Source organism: Stenella coeruleoalba, assembly GCF_951394435.1.
Source record: "Stenella coeruleoalba genome assembly, chromosome: 8".
NCBI lineage: Eukaryota > Metazoa > Chordata > Mammalia > Artiodactyla > Delphinidae > Stenella > Stenella coeruleoalba.
This window is the reverse complement of record NC_137154.1, coordinates 24,859,688-24,878,202: the sequence shown is the minus strand read 5'-3', so window position 1 is coordinate 24,878,202 and position 18,515 is coordinate 24,859,688. Positions and strand designations below refer to the sequence as shown.

The window sequence follows — 18,515 nt, the reverse complement described above, 5'->3', positions numbered from 1 at the left end:
GCTTCTTCTGGACCAGAGTGGGAACCGTGTTGGATAGGCCAGGTGCAGAGAGTACCAGCATTCTGGTTGCCTCTTGTGGGCAACCCTAGTTCTGGCCAGACTCTGTTGCTAGTCGCAGATTGGCCTGGAGGAGACTGGAAAGATAAAGGAAAATCCATTGCCAATACTGAAAAATCATGTCTAATGATTCTGGTTAATACTAGGTAAGCCAAAGTATTGGGAGAGAGAAATGGAAATTCTGTTGAATGGAATAAACTTAATATAGATAGATCTTACTATTTTATACCAAATGAGGGAAAATGTAGTCTCAGGAATGTCTAAATTATAGAATTCTTAAAAAGTAAATGCTATCTTGATAGGACCACATGTGTAAACACTAAAGGCAAATAAACTATAAATGAACTAACACAACATTGTAAAACAACTATACTCCAATAAAAATTAATAAAAAATAATATAAACTATAAATGGAAATTGCTATGAACATATTGGCTATCTTATTGAATTTTGGTGCTTCTAAAGGGTTTGAAAATTATTTACTTAGAATAAATATTTTCTTTTTTATCTTAGAGGTAATCGGTTTGATCATTATTCAATCCTAATATAGTTGGTCAATAATTTCTTCCTACAAGAATCTGACTTAATAAATCCTGAGATAGTGATATTCATATTAATGAAGTTAGACTTCTGTAGTAAAACATATGCCTACATCAGTCACCAGTGAATATGAATTAAGAGTCAGTAATACTATTTGTATTAATATTGGCTACTTATTCTGCTTCTTTGGTCTCCACATAGATACTTGCAGGTTTTTAGTGTCTAATTGTGAGAAAATCATCAGTATCCATGAAGCACCACACAACCTTTTCCGGTAGAGCACTTTTTTTTTTAGGTCTCCAGTCAGGGGGGAAAACGGTCAAGTTATTGATATTATTATTTTACCTAAATTAAATTAACTTAATGCCCCAAGAAGGCATTAGAGCCAATCAGTATAATAATGGTGGTCCTTACGTTAGTGACAGTGCTTTACAGGTTTCCTAGTGGTTAACCTTGTGTTATCTCAGTGATGTGCATCGTTAGAAGAGTTCATGAATAAGTCTGATAAGGTATACCGGGAAACAAGCAAACAGAAGCAGAATTTGTCAGCTATGTAATGACCAAGGGTATGTTTTCTGATTCTTTAATGGATTCAGTCCACCCATCAGTGCTTCTTTAGTTTTTCTGTGTGTCTGAAATTGCTCGAGGGCAACAACTTTAAATTCTGCAGTGATCTAAGCTAGAATTCCAAAGTGTTCTTCAGTTGGGATATTAAGTGGTATCAAGCAAAAAAAAAAAAAAGAAGAAAAAGTCCCACAGTCAACCAGCTTGAGTATTTTCTAGATGAAATAGATCTTTTGTTTATCGTACACTTTTCAGAGTCTTTAGTGTATTTGTTTGCACTGTGAATCTCCCACAAGAAATTTCCTGAACTGTCTTGAATATAGAACTTCTTTTCCCTCAAATCATTGCATGGGACCAGGATTTATTGGAACAGATGTTGGGACCTGGTTGTCTTTCCTTTTTCTCAGGTTTAAGAATGTCAGGTTGTCTGGATGTCCATGGGATTATTTTCTTATCAATCTAAAAAAAAATCGTGTGAGATACAAGATGAATGAGAAGGACTCTGCCTATCATGAACAGCAATGCAAATGGTACAGAGTTGAGGTTGCACACATTGAGTCCAGAGTTGGGCCTAGGGTCATACTATTTGGTCTTTAAAAGCAGTGGAAAGTTTTACATTCCCCTTTTGTGTGTATGGATGTTTTGTGCATGCACTTGTGTGTGTTGACTGTCACAAACCTTATAAAATTTTTATTATTTATTAATTGATAATTTATGCATTGCATAATTTATTATTATATACACATACATAATTTTTATATAACTGCACAAATGTATCTTGGAGTGTACATAGATTTCTGTTTTTCACTGCTGTCTTTTCCCACCCCTACATACACAACATTTTTGCTTGGCTGCCTTGTATTCACTTACATATTTTGATCATTGCTTATTTGTTTAATATATCCATACTGGATTTGGGTGTTAAAGCAGTACTGGTTTCATAAAACAAATTGGGGACATTTTCACATATTTCAAAGGCCTGAATTAGTTTAAGAACATTAGAATTACCTATTTTTTTTTAAGTTAGATAGCTCTCAGCTGAATATATCTCATTCTGGTGCCTTTTTTAGTAGCGGCTCTTCTTTTTGTATATTAATTTGTTTAGGATTTTCATATCTGGTTTAATTTTGGTTATCAAAATTTTTCTCATGTAATAAGTAAATAAATATTAATAAATACATTAAGTTTAAAATTTGAGATACATATGTGAGAAGCTCTTGTTCTGTCTCTGTTTTCTTCTCTCAGAGTCTCAGCGATAGTTGTAGTTAGATTTGTAAAGAATCTTATTGGGAAAGTGTTCACTTGGCAACTATGCTGAATAAATCATCTTCAAAACCACATTCTTGACTGTGGAAATAAGCAGGCTTCAGGGGAGAAATCTAATGCAGAAGCTCTGTGAGCTCTTACTAATGCCTAAGAAAGCCAGACGGATTATTCAGGTACTCATTGGAGAATTACGGCTGGGGAAAAGGGATTCATTGTAAGGAAAGAGAACTATTCCTGAGAAGATAGAAGAAGTTTACCCTCAAAAGTGGGAGTATAAGAATTTATTTTCATCAAAGTTTAGAAAAAAGATATGCCTCTGAAACCTCTCAGTGGGATTTTGTGCCCCTTGATGATAATCATAACAAGTAACATTTTTTTTAACATCTTTATTGGAGTATAATTGCTTTACAATGGTGTGTTAGTATCTGCTTTATAACAAGGGGCAGGACAGGAATAAAGACGCAGACATAGAGAATGGACTTGAGGACACAGGGAGGGCGAAGGGTAAGCTGGGATGAAGTGAGAGAGTGGCATGGACATATATACACTACCAAATGTAAAACAAGTAACTTTTTTTTTTTTTTTTTTTTTTTTTGCGGTACGCGGGCCTCTCACTGTTGTGGCCTCTTCCGTTGCCGAGCACAGGCTCCGGATGCGCAGGCTCAGCAGCCATGGCTCACGGGCCCAGCCGCTCCGTGGCATGTGGGATCTTCCCAGACCGGGGCACGAACCCGTGTCCCCTGCATCAGCAGGCGGACTCTCAACCACTGCGCCACCAGGGAAGCCCCAAGTAACACTTTGACTGCTAACCACATACCAGGTTATGTTTCAAATACCCTACATGGATTAATGCATTTAAGCCTCAAAACAGCCTGTGAGACAGCAATTCCTACCATCCTCATCTTAGAAAGGAGGAAACAGGCATAGAGAGGTACTAACTTGCCTAAATTTACACAGCTGGAACAAGGCCATCAACTGCTCTGTCCCCAGGTCCCACACCCTAAACCGTGGCCTTTGCCCACCTTCCCAGTGAGATCACAGTTGTTTTTTTTTAATTTTTAAAAATTTTATTATTATTTTTGGCTGCGTTGGGTATTTGTTGCTGCACGCGGGCTTTCTCTAGTTGTGGTGAGCGGGGGCTAGTCTTCATTGCCGTGCGCGGGCTTCTCATTGTGGTGGCTTCTCTTGTTGCAGATGGAGCACGGTCTTCAGTAGTTGTGGCTCACGGGCTCTAGAGCGCAGAATCAGTAGTTGTGGTGCACGGGCTTAGTTGCTCCGTGGCATGTGAGATCTGCCCAGACCAGGGATCGAACCTGTGTCCCCTGCATTGGCAGGCAGATTCTTATCCACTGCGCCACGAGGGAAGCCCTACAGTTTATCAATCTTTGTAAAACAGCGACAATCAGATAAAGCATTCAATATGTATTTGTGGAATAAATGTTAAGTGATTGAGCAAATAAGGGAGATAACTGGCTGTAATACTAAGCAGAAGGGAAGTACTCTAATAGAGCTAAAAATAAAGAGTTGTGGGAACAGTGCCATCTTAATTATGGGACTATCACTTAGGACTGGTTTACATTTAAACCTTTCAACGTGGGGGAAGACTAGTAATATGTTGTCTTTTTGCTCAACTCTCTAAGCTCCTGTTACTGCTTTTCTCTAGGTCCAGAATTTCTTAGATCTCCAGTATCTTGCTTAATGGATTTAAATGGTCTCGACTCCCCTTAAGGCCATCAGAATAAAATAGTAAAAATTAATACGCAATTTGGAAAGGTTTGCCAATAGGATTGCCCTAGTTGTGAAGGTCAGTTACTGGTGGTTAATTGTCTTCTGTCATTGAGTTAGGCCATCATGAAGTTTTAAATTTATAAATGACCCTGTCCGAAAGATCAGAAGGATGCCAGGGCATAGGAGGAGGAGAGAAACTCCAAGTCCTATTGGTTTATTTCTCTTGATGCAGATGATCTTCGGAGTGTATGGTGTCCTAGTCCATAAGAGGAGGTCATTGTATCTGTCCCATCTGCCACATACGGATTTTGATGACAGAATTGGAAGGAGATGAGGCCATTATTTATAATACTGAAAATTTATAAGCAACCTGTATCCTAACAGTTAGGGGATGGTTAAACAAATTATGATACCACATCTTAGTGGAAATAATATACAGTCTTATCCAATATGGAAAAATGCCTTAATATAATGTTAAAAGACAAGAAGTAGGTGCAAATTTGTATGTGCAGCGTGATCACCAGTCTGAAAATCAAGCTAACCCAAACTTTCCCAAGAATGAAGTCCGGAAGTACAAGTCACCACAGTATGAATCCTAGTTTTCTTGGTGTAGCTGGACATGCACATGGAGGGGGCCGAGGGCAGCACGGGGTTATTTTTCTTTTCTTTCTACTTTTCCATCTTTTCTGAATTTTCTGTAATGATCACATATGCCAAGGTTTTAAAAAACTGAAAATGAAATTTATTACTGTTATAAAGGGGGAAGATCAATTTTATTTTTAAACCTGTTTCACAAAGGATTTGAAAGCAATAAACTTTTTTTAAAGAAGAAAACAGGGGCTTCCCTGGTGGTGCAGGGGTTAGGAATCCGCCTGCCAGTGCAGGGGACACGGGTTCATGCCCCGGTCTGGAAAGATCCCACATGCCACGGAGCGGCTAGGCCTGTGAGCCACAACTACTGAGCCTGCGCGTCTGGAGCACGTACTCTGCAACAAGAGAAGCCGCGACAGTGAGAGGCCCGCACACCGCGATGAAGAGTGGCTCCCGCTCGCCGCAACTGGAGAAAGCCCTCGCACAGAAACGAAGACCCAACACGGCCAAAAATAAATATAAAATAAATAAATAAAGTTTAAAAATTGTAATATGTTAAAAAGAAAACAGCTGTGAAGGAGCTTTGAAAGTTAAAATGCTTCTGTCGAAGCAGTAAACAGAACCTGTTTGCTGGCATCACTTCAAGGAATGGCAATTTGATTCTATTAACTGGTGCATTTCATTTTAAAAAGCCCCAGGAGAAATCATCTTAGGCAAAAACATCCCAGGCGCCAAACTTCAGGACTGGGGGGTCTGGGGTGTGGGGTGGATGCTTCAGCATAGCAGTGATGCTTAATCCATCTCTTCTGACCTTCTGGGAATCGAAGCCTGACAGGTCTTGGTGATTTAGAGCTGTGTTCCAGTAATGTTTGCCAAAGCAGCACCAAGGAGAGAGACTCATCATCAAACTCAGGAGAGGAGGGCAGCTACCATGTGGGCTGGAGGATGGAGCCCACCCCAGACCTGGAGATGGAGCAAGACCTACTCCTCATGTGGAACAGAGAGCCTTGGATCTGAGGTCAAAGGGGTTGAGTCATACTTGGCTATAGGGTAACTCTCAGAGTGACCTTGGCCAAGCCAGCACTTGACCTCCCTGAACCCTGGTTTCTTCACCTGTAAAATGGGGATAATAACCTTTATCTTCTACCTCACAGGAACTGTAAGGAACAAGGTGGGTTGAGGGTATGACAATACTGTGCAAACTGGAACGGGTTCCACAGATGTGTGGGATTGTGGCAGTGCATGATCTGCAGGCATTTCTAAGTTCTGACTGGTATCCAGATCCTCTGAGGAGGCTTCTGAGTACTTCCATGTCTACTCTGGGCTCAACAGGTAATAAAATAACAATAACAATACTAGCTAGCAGTATAGGAGCACTAGTACCAGGCAGTGTTCTAAGGACTTGACATGTATCACCTCATTTTAATCCTTAAAACAAGTTCGTGGTACTGTGGGTACCATGAAGTAGGGACTGTAATTGTCTCCTGAGGAAACTGAGGCACAGAGAGGTTAAGTAACTCGTCCAAGATCACACAGCAAATAGAGGAGTGAGTGGGATTTGAATCCAGGCAGTCTGACTATGGGACCTGGTAGAAAGCCTCAGCTATTTTTCTCTGACATACAAGGAAGAAGAGTTTGGGATATTTATTAATTGGTTGCCTTAGTTTCCTACATTTAAGGGTTGTTGGGGATCAGGTTTGCTTTCCTTTAAGTGCTGCAGGGAGCAAACCTGCTGGTGAGCGGGGAGCGGGACAAAGTGGATGGTTTCTCGACCTTGGTTGAAAACGCAGCCATGCCTCATCACGCATTAGGCCGGCTGTGGAAGGCTGTCTTCCCCTCCATGTCGCCAGCAGTCAAAGAAAGGAACAGCGCTGATTGGGAAAGGACTGTGGCGGGGTTACAAGAATGGTTTTGAGGAAACCAGCAAGCACCCCAGGGAGGGCAGCATAGAGGCCCTGTGAACCTGAATGAGAACGCTCCTTAAGTTGCAGACTCTGAGGGCTTTGGAAAAGAGGGTCTCTGAAAACAGCCATGGCCAGGGGACTGACACAGCCCTGGGGACTGAGGAAAGAGGCTCAGGTGAGAAGCTGCATCAGCAGAGGAGTCTGCTGTACCTGGGGGCTTCTGTGAGGTTAAAGTGTGCCCGGTGCAGGCAGCAGCATCGCAGCCCAGCTCTGTGTCTTATGTACAGGTACTGAGGATGATAAACGAGGAGCAGCGCCAGGGGCCTCAGGAAGACAGAGGCCTGAACAATCCATCATTACGCATCTCCGTGTTCCCACGTGGATCTCTGAGGTCTGGGGAGACTAGGGAGGTAGTTCTCACCATTTTGACATTAGTCAGTGACAGACTCTGCCTCCAAACCTGGCCAAGCACTTTCTTAACTTTTGATGTTTCATTATGTTAATGATCTGTTTCTGGACTCTTTTCGTTGAAGGCTAAGTTTAGCTGCCCTGGGACTCTGCAAACTTGCTGAGCAGCAGAAGCACTTGATGCTTAACCTGTGCGTGCAAGCTTGTGCACTTTATTATTAAGTCTGATGTTTGGACAGGAGTGACTTATCACTTTCCTGAAGCTCTGAGAGTTATGGTTTTATTTAAACCTGACTCAGATAAGCTTGGTTTAAAATGCGTGTGTGTCGGTTGTCTGCTGAGCAGCATTTGTGTGACCACCCATCCTTGTTGCCTGAAGAAGGGAAGAGCTGACTCAAGTTAACTTTTCTTTTCATTATTTTGAGCGTCTTCATCTTGCTTTGCTTTCACTCATTTGCAACATAAGTTGATCTTTGCTCCTTGTCTTTCTTCATCCAGAGCCTCCTTAAATCTCTACCATCTAAACGACTTCCCTTTACAGTTCTTTAGATTACCAGTCCCTTTGTGGGAAACACTGTCCAAACAGAAGGTAATTGTTGGCTTCTCCGTGGAATAGATGATGTTTGTAAATGTTCAGAAAGGGTAGACAGCCTGGGGCTTGTGCGGAAAAACACCACTGTCTTTCATCTCCCTCTGTAATGTGTGGGACTTATCTTTGCTTTCTGTACATGTTTTGAAGACTGTTACCATATTTTCAGCAAAGAATAATCCATTTATTCTAAATAGAAGAAAGTTATGGGGGAGTGGAGATTGGAGAGTCAGCGGGAGTTCATTGAGAAAAATAAGAATTCAGTAATTTGATTAGAATGGTGTGGCTTTTTTTCCCCCTGAAAAATGGGATTTAAACAGAAGAGTACATACACCCTGTTTCATGGCAACATTCCAACGTGTCTGGCGCTTTTTGCTGCTGTGGTTTTGTTTCTGCTCTTGCACAGCCCTGTGTTCTCTTCAAATAACTTCCTCCGAGTCCCAGGTACTGTGTTAGAACTTTTACTTCACAGCTGTTCTCTGTGATAGTCCAAACAAACATATTAATTTGTGCTCCTTTTCTGCTGACTTGAGTACACCTTCTCGCCATCCTTCATGCTGCACTTCAGCCACGGTACCTCGTGCTCCGTCTCTGCCTCCTTCATTCCCTCGGCACCATATACCCTTCCACAGCGTGTTACTGCCTACTTATATCAGCTTTCAACTGTTGTGTAGTCAACTGCCACAAACTGTACAGCTTAAAACAGCACACATTTATGATCTCACAGTTTCCATGGGTCAAGAGGTTGAGGATAGCTTGTCTGGGTCCTTCGTATAGGGTCTAATAAAGCTGCCGTCATGGTGTCAGCTGGGCTGTGTTCTCATCCAGAGGCTTGGCTGGGGAAGAATCCACTTCCAAGTTCACCCAGGTTGTTGGCAGAATTCATTCCCTTGTGGCCGCCAGATTGAAGGCCCTGGCTTTTTGCTGACTGTCAGCGGGAGGCCACCCTCAGCTCTGAGCCACCACTTGTAGTCCTTAGAGACCACGTGCAGTTCTAGAGGCCACCGACAGCTCTTTGCCACACGGGCTTTCTCAATATGGCCTCTTAATTCATCAAGCCATCAAGAAGAGCGAGTCTGCTAGCAAGGTAGAGCCTTATATAAGATAAGATCATGAGGGTGACAGTCTGTCACCTTTGCCGTAGTCTCTTGGTTAGAAACATGTCACAGGTTCTGCTCTTACTCCAGGAGGGCGGTCACACAAAGGCATGACCACCAAGAGACAGGGATCATGGGGCTGCCTTAGTCTGTCCAACATACCACCTCTACCAAGCTTCTACTTCACTTCCTTCGAGTGTGTTTTAAGCCCTCTGTAATTTGGTTTTGTCCTACTTCTTGTAATTTACTTTCCCTTCTTAATCTATACCACCTACTTTTCATTTCTCCTCAAAATTTTTCTTCCCTTCTTCTTTCTGTGATGCATCTTTAATTAATACAAAAATACTTAAAATTTTTATTATTTATTTATTTTTGGCTGCATTGGGTCTTCGTTGCTGCGCGCGGGCTTTCTCTAGTTGTGGCAAGCGGGGGCTACTCTTCGTTGCGGTGCGCGGGCTTCCCATTGCGGTGACTTCTCTCATTGGGGAGCACGGGCTCTAGGTGCGCGGGCTTCAGTAGTTGTGGTGCGCAAGCTCAGTAGTTGTGGCACATGGGCTTAGTTGCTCCGCGGCATGTGGGAACTTCCGGGACCAGGGCTCGAACCTGTGTCTCCCGCATTGGCAAGTGGATTCTTAACCACTGTGCCACCAGGGAAGTCCAGTACAGAAATATTTTTATTAGCAGAGACAAAGTTCTAAAATCTTATGTGTAAAGCAGAAGTATTTTTCATTGAAATGAAGGCTTCTTAACTGTCTTTTTGGCTTCTGAATCCTTTTGAGAATCTAATCAAGGGTATAGAGACTCACTCCCAGAAGTGAGGGACACAACCCTGTACTGTTTCAGTTATTATTTCTGCACAACATACCACCCCTAGCTAAGTGTTGTAAAACAACAACCATTTTGTTGTGCTCATGGTTTCAGGAATTTAGACAGAGCACAGAGGGGATGGCTTGTCTCTGCTTCTTGATGTCTGGGGGCTCCATAGGGAAGACTCAGACAACCACAGTGATTCAGATGGTTGGGGGCTAGAATTATCTGGAGGCTTTTTCATTCACCTGTTTGTGCCTGGGCTGGGATGACTGGGAAGCTTGGCTCATCTGGGACTATTGACTGGAGTACTTGCACGTGATCTCTCCACATGGCTTGGGCTGCTCACAGAGCAGTGTCTGGGTTCCAGGAGGAACAATGAGGGAGGGGTATGGAGGAGCATTCCAAAAACCAAGCAAAAACTGCTTTTTATGATGGTAGCCTCAGAAGTCACATGGCATTATTTCTGCCACACTAATTGGTTTAACAGTCTCAAGTCCACCCAAGGGATGGGGACCTAGACGCCCACCTCTCAACGAGAGGCATATTGGAGAATTTGCAGTCATTAGAAAAAAAGAAAAACCCACCACATACACAAACACACACATTTTTTTTTGATTTTTAATTCAAGTTTTTATCAAACACCAATACTTCATAGACATGCAGGGCATGACCGTACTATATTTCCATATTTTCCACAAAAGTGTGAGGGATCACATGTTGCCCACGTTTTCCTTTTTGGCTCCCATTAGTGAATCTTTTTTTTTTTAACATCTTTATTGGAGTATAATTGCTTTACAATGTTGTGTTAGTTGCTGCTGTATAACAAAGTGAATCAGTTACATGTATACATATATCCCCATACCTCCTCCCTCTTGTGTCTCCCTCCCACCCTCCCTATCCCACCCCTTTAGGTGGATGCAAAGCACCAAGCTGATCTCCCTGTGCTATGTGGCTGCTGCCCACTAGCTATCTATTTTACATTTGGTAGTGTATGTATGTCCGTGCCAGTCTCTCACTTCGTCCCTGCTTACCCTTCCCTCCCCATGTCCTCAAGTCCATTCTCTACGTCTGGGTCTTTATTCCTGTCCTAGGTTCTTCAGAACCTTTTTTTTTTTTTTTTTTTTAGATTCCATGTATATGTGTTAGCATATGGTATTTGTTTTTCTCTTTCCGACTTACTTCACTCCGTATGACAGACTCTAGGTCCGTCCACCTCACTGAAAATAGCTCATTTTCGTTTCTTTTTAGGGCTGAGTAATATTCCATTGTATATATGTGCCACATCTTCTTTATCCATTCATCTGTCAGTGGACACTTAGGTGGCTTCCATGTCCTGGCTATTGTAAATAGAGTCGCAATGAACATTATAAACACACACATATTTAAAGGAATATATTATCTTGAACTCTGAGAACTGAAAGGGACCGAGAAGGATTATCCATTTCAATCTCCCACCCACGGCTCAGCTCCTCTTTACAACTTCCTGTCATCACATACCTGGACCACAGCAGGTGTTTCCTTACTAGTCTTCTGTTGTCCACTCTTGCCCATTACAGTCTGTTCTTCACTCTGTAGCCAGAATGATTGTTCTGAAACACAGATTTGCTCCTGTACATCACCCACCCTCAACTCCATTCCCTCCCACTCCTCTTTGAACTAAAATCTGTGACACTCCAATGGTCCAGTCATCAACTACCTCTTCAGCCTTATGTCATGGCCACTCATGTTCTACTTGATCTTGCTATGGTTACTTTTTTAGTTCTTTGTACTACTTATGCTTCTTCCTGCCACAGGGCCTTTGCATATGCTCTCCTCTCTGCATGGAATGTTTTCCCCTACCCTCTTGGCTTGATTAATTTCTCCTTATTCTTTGGCTCTCAACTTGATAGTAACTTTCTCAGTGATGTGCTTTCTGACCTCCCTGGTCAGGTCACATCCTCTTATTGTATGCTCTTAAGGACGATGCATCTTTCATCTGTAACATGTATCATTTTCACATTTGTGAGAATGTCTGATTTAAGTCCACATCTCCCATAAGACTGTGAGGTCCATGAAGCCAGAGACCATGTATGTTTTTTGTTATTTATTCTTTATGTATTTATTCTTACATACAGATGTTATAAATATTATTTCCTAAGTATGCAATAGTTTTTTATTTTAGGAGTGAAAAAAATTTAATGCAGCCTAAGAATTTATACTTTCCTTGCTAGCCTACATTCCTATTGTAGCTTATAATGAGCTCCAGTCAAACCTACCTATAGTTAACGTAAGCTATCCTTAAAGGGAAGCTCCCCCATTCTGTTCTTGTCTGGGTAATATGTGGATTAAGGGTAAGCCTTTATACTTAATCCTAATTTATGTCTTCCTTCAACAATAATTTCAGTCAGTTGACATGTCTTTGAAGCGTGTTTCTCTGGAATTCTTCATATCAATTATTCTTTTGAATTTGCTATCATTTGCTAATTCAGTGAACATGCTTTCTTCCTTAGCTTTATGTATATCGGTGGGGTTATTTTGTCACCAAGTTCTGAGGTCAAATATGTTTGAGAAATATCCTAAACATATTTCAGAAGTTAAATATACTTGATCAATTTTGGCCAAAGTTTAATTAAACCATCCAACATCAATTCATGGAGTTTTTACTGCATCCCAGGCACTACGTTTTCTTGATTATGGGACTTCTCAGCCTTTATTTAAATGTTGATATACATGGGAGTATGCCCATTTAAGTTCCAAATCCACTCTGATACCAATTTCTGAATAGGTTAGGGTAAGTTAGGTTATGCTTCAGTAGCAAACAACCCCCAAATTGCAGTGATTTAAAAGAGCAAAAGCTTATTTTTTCCTCATGCTACCTGGACACACTTTTACAGCAGAGGGCTTTTGCTTATTTCAGTCCCTAAGGGACTCAGGCTGGTGGACCGACCTACAAACATTTTGAAGATTACTAGGTTCCTCCTCATCCTTCTTCATAACAGCTTACTGAGATATAATATTGCTAGGGTTTTTGTTTTTTTATGGCTTCAGAGGAAGCAAGTTCTGGAGAGTCTTGCTCCAGCATTGATTATGAATGTTCTAGACCAGAAGTGACACTTGTCACTTCTGCTCACAACTCATTGACCAGAACTAGTCACATGGCCCCACCCAACCATAGAGGTATCCAGAAAGTGCAGTCCTATTATATGCTCTGAAGGTGGAGAACCAGAAATATATGGTGAATAACATTAGTGACTGTTAGGTGTGAGTGTAGTGTACAACACTTCTCAAAATTGTTAGCTTGTTGAAACTTTTCCTCATGAGGCATCTTGGGACACTGTGTTTTGTAAGGGGTAGCTTGGGAAACACTGGATTCTAGTCTAGAAACAACAAGGTTTAGCAGAGGCAAGTCCACTAGAGACTATTTCTTTACTTCAGCCTCCTTTGGCTGTGCCCATTCAGTCAATTACAATCCCCCTTGTATTAATCATCCAACACCCACTTCCCCTTCCTGTTTGTAAGATTTTTATGAAAGAGTTTGTAAAAACTATTTCTGAAAGCAAAAACTGCTTTGCCTGTCACATCCTTTTTGACTTAGAAGGGTACTTACTTGAAAACAGTTTAATTTGGTATGACTCTTGAATCCATGAGTTGAACCCATGGTTGACTCTATTTCCATGAGAGTCCAAAAGAAGAAATTCTACATAGATTCCATCTGACATGCCAGTAATAAAAATGGATTCTAAAGTGTTCACGGAAAATGCCAAAATGCACAAACTACATTAGATGGATGTTATATTCACTCGTGTAAGTACCGCCTATATACATAACCAGACAAGACTGCATGACAAGTGTGAAGCTGAGTCTATCTAGGAGATAAGCATCGTGAACAAGAAGGACTGAGGCATGACAGTAGTATCAGCCTTCCATATAAAATTGCAATCAAGGGAGCATGGATACTTGCTTAGGCTGAGTTTGGTAACAGAAACACAATTTTCATTGCAAACCATGAGGCAGCTCCCAGGGAGTGCAGATATTTTAATGAAAGGCTGTGTAGACTTTTTTGTCCTATAGCTGTATATACATTTGGCACTTTTCCTGTGAAAGGTGCATTTTTGCTGACAGAGGCAGGAGGAAGCTTTGGGTCCTGCAGGTGAGGGCTGTAATGATTCTGATCTGGCGACAAGGAGACAAAGAGGCTGAGCCTGGCTTATGAAGATGGCTTGCCCAGGAGAAGGGGTTGGTTCTCACTTGCAAAATTAAATGAACAAGGCCGTCGACTGCCGTAGTATTGGCTTATATCCTGATGTGTTCTAAAAATGACTTACGGCTAATTCCTTGGGTGTCTGTAAATCCCGAGAATGGGAAATTTTTAAAACAAGAAAACAAAGAATCAGAAAGGAAAGTTAATTTTTTCTGTATTAATTCAGAGTAAAAGACATCGTTTGTCCTTGCTTTTTCCATCTTAAAAAATGAAACCGAAAACAATATTTCAGAACATCATCACGGTTAGGCTTTTGTGACTCAGAGTGTATTTCATATTCTAAGGGCTCAAATACATGAAAGCTTCAGCTTTAGCTGTTGGGTTTTCTGGCGGCGGATACAACGGGGGTGGAGTGAAGGCTAGAACTGGTTTGGGAGAAGCAGTTGGGAAGAAGACGCTGCAATGGGAGTGAGGAAACCTCGCATCTGGACCTGCTTCTGTCCCTGATGGGTTATGTGGCTTCTGGCAATGATGTCTCCACTCTGGACCATAGCGTCCTCTTTTGTGAAACAAATAAACAGAAAACACAGGGACTTAGAGCCTGTAATGACCGCTCACTTGTTTAGTGATTTTTTTTTTTTAAGCATTTGTTTGGTGCTTTTCTGCTTGGGGAGCCCTTCCTTCCACCTCCTTGATTTCCTCTGTTCCTCCCAGCCAGCCAGTGGGGCAGTTAGAGTGTGCTTGTTGCCCTCACTCCTGCCACAGCAATCCGCAGGTGCACACACAGCCGCGGGTGGCTAGAGGGTGCGTGCGGACCCAGGTCTTCTGACTTCCGCTCTTGGTATGTCTGCTTCTATCAGGTGGTTCTAATGTTTTTTTGGCCAATGACATAGAGAACTCTAGGAGTACCTTTTCTTTGTTATTTTTAATTTAAAATACCATTTAAGGGCACTTAGCCACCTCTGGGGGGTCATCAACACCATCGGGACCACTGTGGAAAGGGGGATCAGAGGATCCTCAAGCAGGATGTCGTTTCTCTTCCCAAGCATGGAATTCCCGGCTTTCTGATCAGTTATTTCCTTGCCTCCTTTCCTGCGGAGCCACCATTTGGCCCCGTCTCCTCGCCTTTCTGCCTGCAGTTTTGCTCATTAGTGCTGACAGTTCTGGTTTCTCTGCAGGTGCTGGGAATGACACCAGGCCTCATGAGAGGTGTCTCTGGTCCTAGATGGGATGTGAATAGTGTTTCTCACAGAAATAGCCTAATTTGAAAGAAATCCCCTTTGCTGTTTGACATGGTGTGAACGATAGCATCAGGAATCCTTTTACATCCAACAAAATAAATATGTCTCCTTGGTGCCATGTTCCCAAACACAGGCAACCTCAGTTATTGTGCTTGAGATGCCCTAGGGTCTGAAATAAAAAAGATTTGCATTCAGATAGACAGTCCTTTCCCTTTGCATTTTGGATTATTGGATGGGATTTATTTTGGTGTCCGTGGCCATGGCAGGGAGCCATGTTCATCTTTGATTTTCCAGGTTGTGAGTTTCACAGTCCAACCCTTGTAGGTGGAACAGAAAAGAGATTTAAAATACACAAGTATCTTCCACATCTTTGCTTAAACGTCACTTCATCAGAGACCAGTTCTCACCAACCCTGCCCTGTAGGTTAGCTGCAGCATCTATGTATTTGTAATTACCTAAGTTATCATTTGAATGTGTTTAATGAGTCTTCTGTGATGCGGTGGAAGCTCTGTGAGGTCCGAGCGGTGCCTGTCTGGCCTACCCTTCTCTCCAGGACCTATGGTGAGCCGATGCCTGACTGCTTGATCCTTTGTTTCACAGGAAGGGACAATCTACAGATCACTGTCACCCCAACCCCGGTGTCATTTCCTCATGGGAAATTGTTACCGATTTCACCAACATGGCCTTTGTCCGAAGTTCAGTCTTCCTCAGCGGTGGACAGAATGAAGCCTGTGCCGGGACGGTCCCCTGACAACACGAGCTGGCCGCAGTCTGCCCAGACGCCTCCACCCAAGACACAGCGCCAAGCTCGGGCCCACAGGGACTTCTCTCCTTCCCCTTACCAAGGCAGTGGACATAGCACCTCCCTCGAGCCTTCCAAGGATTCTACGGAGGCCCTGGTCCAACCAAGACCTCCAGGGGGAAAAGAAGCAGCCGCCGTGTCAGGTTTGCCTCACACCAGCATGCTTCCCACACTGTCCCCTCTCCCACCAGTGGCGTCCTCCCGTGCTGGCCTCCCCTCCCGGCCACCGTGGGTAGGGACTCCTTCCATGGCAGAACTACATTCCCCGAGGGCAGACGCTCTCCCCTCATCTTCACCTTCTTCATTGGCTCCTGCCTCACCTCATTCCATCATCTTTTCTAAGCCAGCAGAGCAACCCATCAAAGTGCTTTTATTCCCCCAAACAGCTCCAACTGACTCATCCTCAAGGCAGAGCATAGCTAATCCCCTAAACCCATTTGCTGAGGAAATGAACCACACTCCATCCAGAAATGCGCAGGATTTAATAGGCGTCCCTCGTCTAGGTTTTCCTGGATCCTCAAGCCCAGCAGAGGGTCCTGACTCAGCAGTCTCTCACACACCTGAGTTTCCGAGCTCTGTGGCCGACCTGGCCCATCCGTCTCTCCCTCCCCTAGCTCCCGGAAGTCTTCTTCAGCTTCCAGGTGGAACACCCTCATCATCGGTGTTGGAAGGGGCGCCAAGTCCTGCATCCACCCAGCCAATTGAAGCTGAGGTGGCTGAAAGAGCACGTAATGGGGTGTCTCTGCCAGCCTTTAAGAGCACCGCGACCCATGAGGCTGTGTCTTCAGCTGTCCAGGCTGCAGAATCGGTGGCAGTGGGACTGATCAGCCGAAAGGCAGCCCCTGCTACTGCAAAGGACTCCGCTCACCCCCTGCACTTGTCAGCAGCTCCAGAGAATTCCAGAGGGCCCGCCCTTTCAGCAGAACACACATCCTCCCCTTTGGTGCCTTCTCTGCCTCTCACCCCAGCCAGCCGAGGGCAAGAAATCCTTTCTGGGGAGGTTCTCACATCCCCATCAAATGGCGCAGTGGCGGACTTCCCCTCCATGCCTTCTTTCCTCCAGCTGGCAGGGAATCATGCCTTTCCATCCGCCATGCCCCCAGTGCCAACTCCTCAAGAAGCAGGCAATTATGGACCCTCTCCTGCTGCAGCTGCAGACCTGCTCCTCTCAAGCACATTTCCTAATCTTCCTTCCACGACTTGGACATTTCCCCTGCAGAAAGAAGGTAGCGGAACAGCTGTTTTAAAGAAAAACAAAAAGGCAAATTTGACAGTTGCTCTCCAGACCGTTTCAAGTAAAGAGAGGCCAAGTCTTCACACTGTAAGTGGAGTCACCTCTGATTTTAGCACTGATCGGGTTTCTTCAGACATTACACCACCAAGAACAAACCTCCTTCCTTCAGAATTATCTCCATCTTCCATCCCCTTCGCACGAGCCACCCAGACTGTTTCCCCATCTCATAGCTCTTCCAACACCAAGCCAGATACTTACACAGTTGTGACGGACCATTCTGAGTTGCCAGTTTCAGCTTCCAAACAGGTGACAGCATTTCCCTCCTCCAGTGAGGTCTATGATTTCTCAACAATGGGAGACATGAAGAAGCCAGCAATCACAGATGTTTTCTGGCATTCTCTTGCAGCAGAAACTGGATCCCGTTCAACAGAACCAATGATATCTGGCTTGCTGCAGCAAACAAATTATGATGTGAACGGGCACACAATTAACTCCACAAGTTGGGAAACTCACTCAGCTTCAACTGCTCCTCCCGGTGGTTTAAATTCTGCTGCCAGTACAATAAAATCTCGGGATTTCAAAGATAATGTTGGGCATTTAGCGACTGCAGAAGGCTTTAGCGTTCAGGATCCAGTCTCTGGTACAAGCAGTAACCAGCTCGTCCAACAGTCAGACGTTACCATGGTTGGAAACCATACAGACTTCTTGTCTATAAACACTAACAACTATTCCAGAGACTTTCAAACAGCTGAGGTTGAAGATGACCCATCCATAAGTCAACCTTCTGTGTCTCATCCCCATCTACGGCTGCCTGCCCATCCAACACACTCTCCTGTGCTGACCTCTCCAAGTCTAACTTCCACAGCTAGCTTATGGGAAATGCTTTCAGATGGAACGGATACAAGTTTCCAAATTTCCGGCAACATCTATCCACCTCCAGTGATAAATGCTTCCCCACCGTTCCAGAGTATCCCGAGATATCACTCTACTGCTGAATCTCCTCCTCTGTCAACCAGTGCCTTATTCAGGACCCCATCCAAAGCACTGCCGGCTTCTCAGCGCCCCGAGAAGTGGACAGGTGCAGCCACTAATGCAGGTAGTTTGTTTCCTGGTACCCCCTCCCCCAAAATAGGTGTGACTGCTTCTGGGGCCAAAGCATCTTCAAGCTCAACAGAGATACACAGCTTTGCTCAGAAGGAGCAGATATACCTGATTCCAGGATGGTGAATGAGTTAGCAGTCCAGATAGTCAGGCCCCTGATCTTCTGCCGACTTGATTTTTTGGAAAGTATTCAGAATTTAAGTGTCCTTATTTCCAACCATAGCTTTGCTCTAAGTGGCATTCTCATTATGGTTAATCGACTTAACGAACCTAAAGCTGTTTTGCCTAAATTCCAGTGCTCAGAGACTTTTCACCCCAGCAAATCCATAAGTTACATCCATTCATTCCCACAGTGGTGTGTGCATTCCGGACCAATGACAAACTTCGCTTTTCTCTCTTTGCA

The 18,515-nt window shown here is 43.5% G+C and overlaps 1 protein-coding gene across 3 annotated transcripts in view; it reads left to right on the top strand.

Annotated features, from left to right (window-relative positions):
* Positions 1–18,515, top strand: part of KIAA1549L (KIAA1549 like) — a gene marked incomplete at both ends in the record, with an annotated part of 282,138 nt that overhangs the window by 132,774 nt on the left and 130,849 nt on the right. For 2 of the 3 annotated variants that reach the window (XM_079929928.1, XM_079929927.1), the window contains one exon: positions 15,576–15,920. In XM_079929928.1, the coding sequence (XP_079786054.1) occupies positions 15,576–15,920 (345 nt within the window). Of the gene's footprint in view, positions 1–15,575; positions 18,090–18,515 lie in introns of all 3 variants that reach the window. The other variant, XM_079929926.1, reaches the window with a different exon arrangement.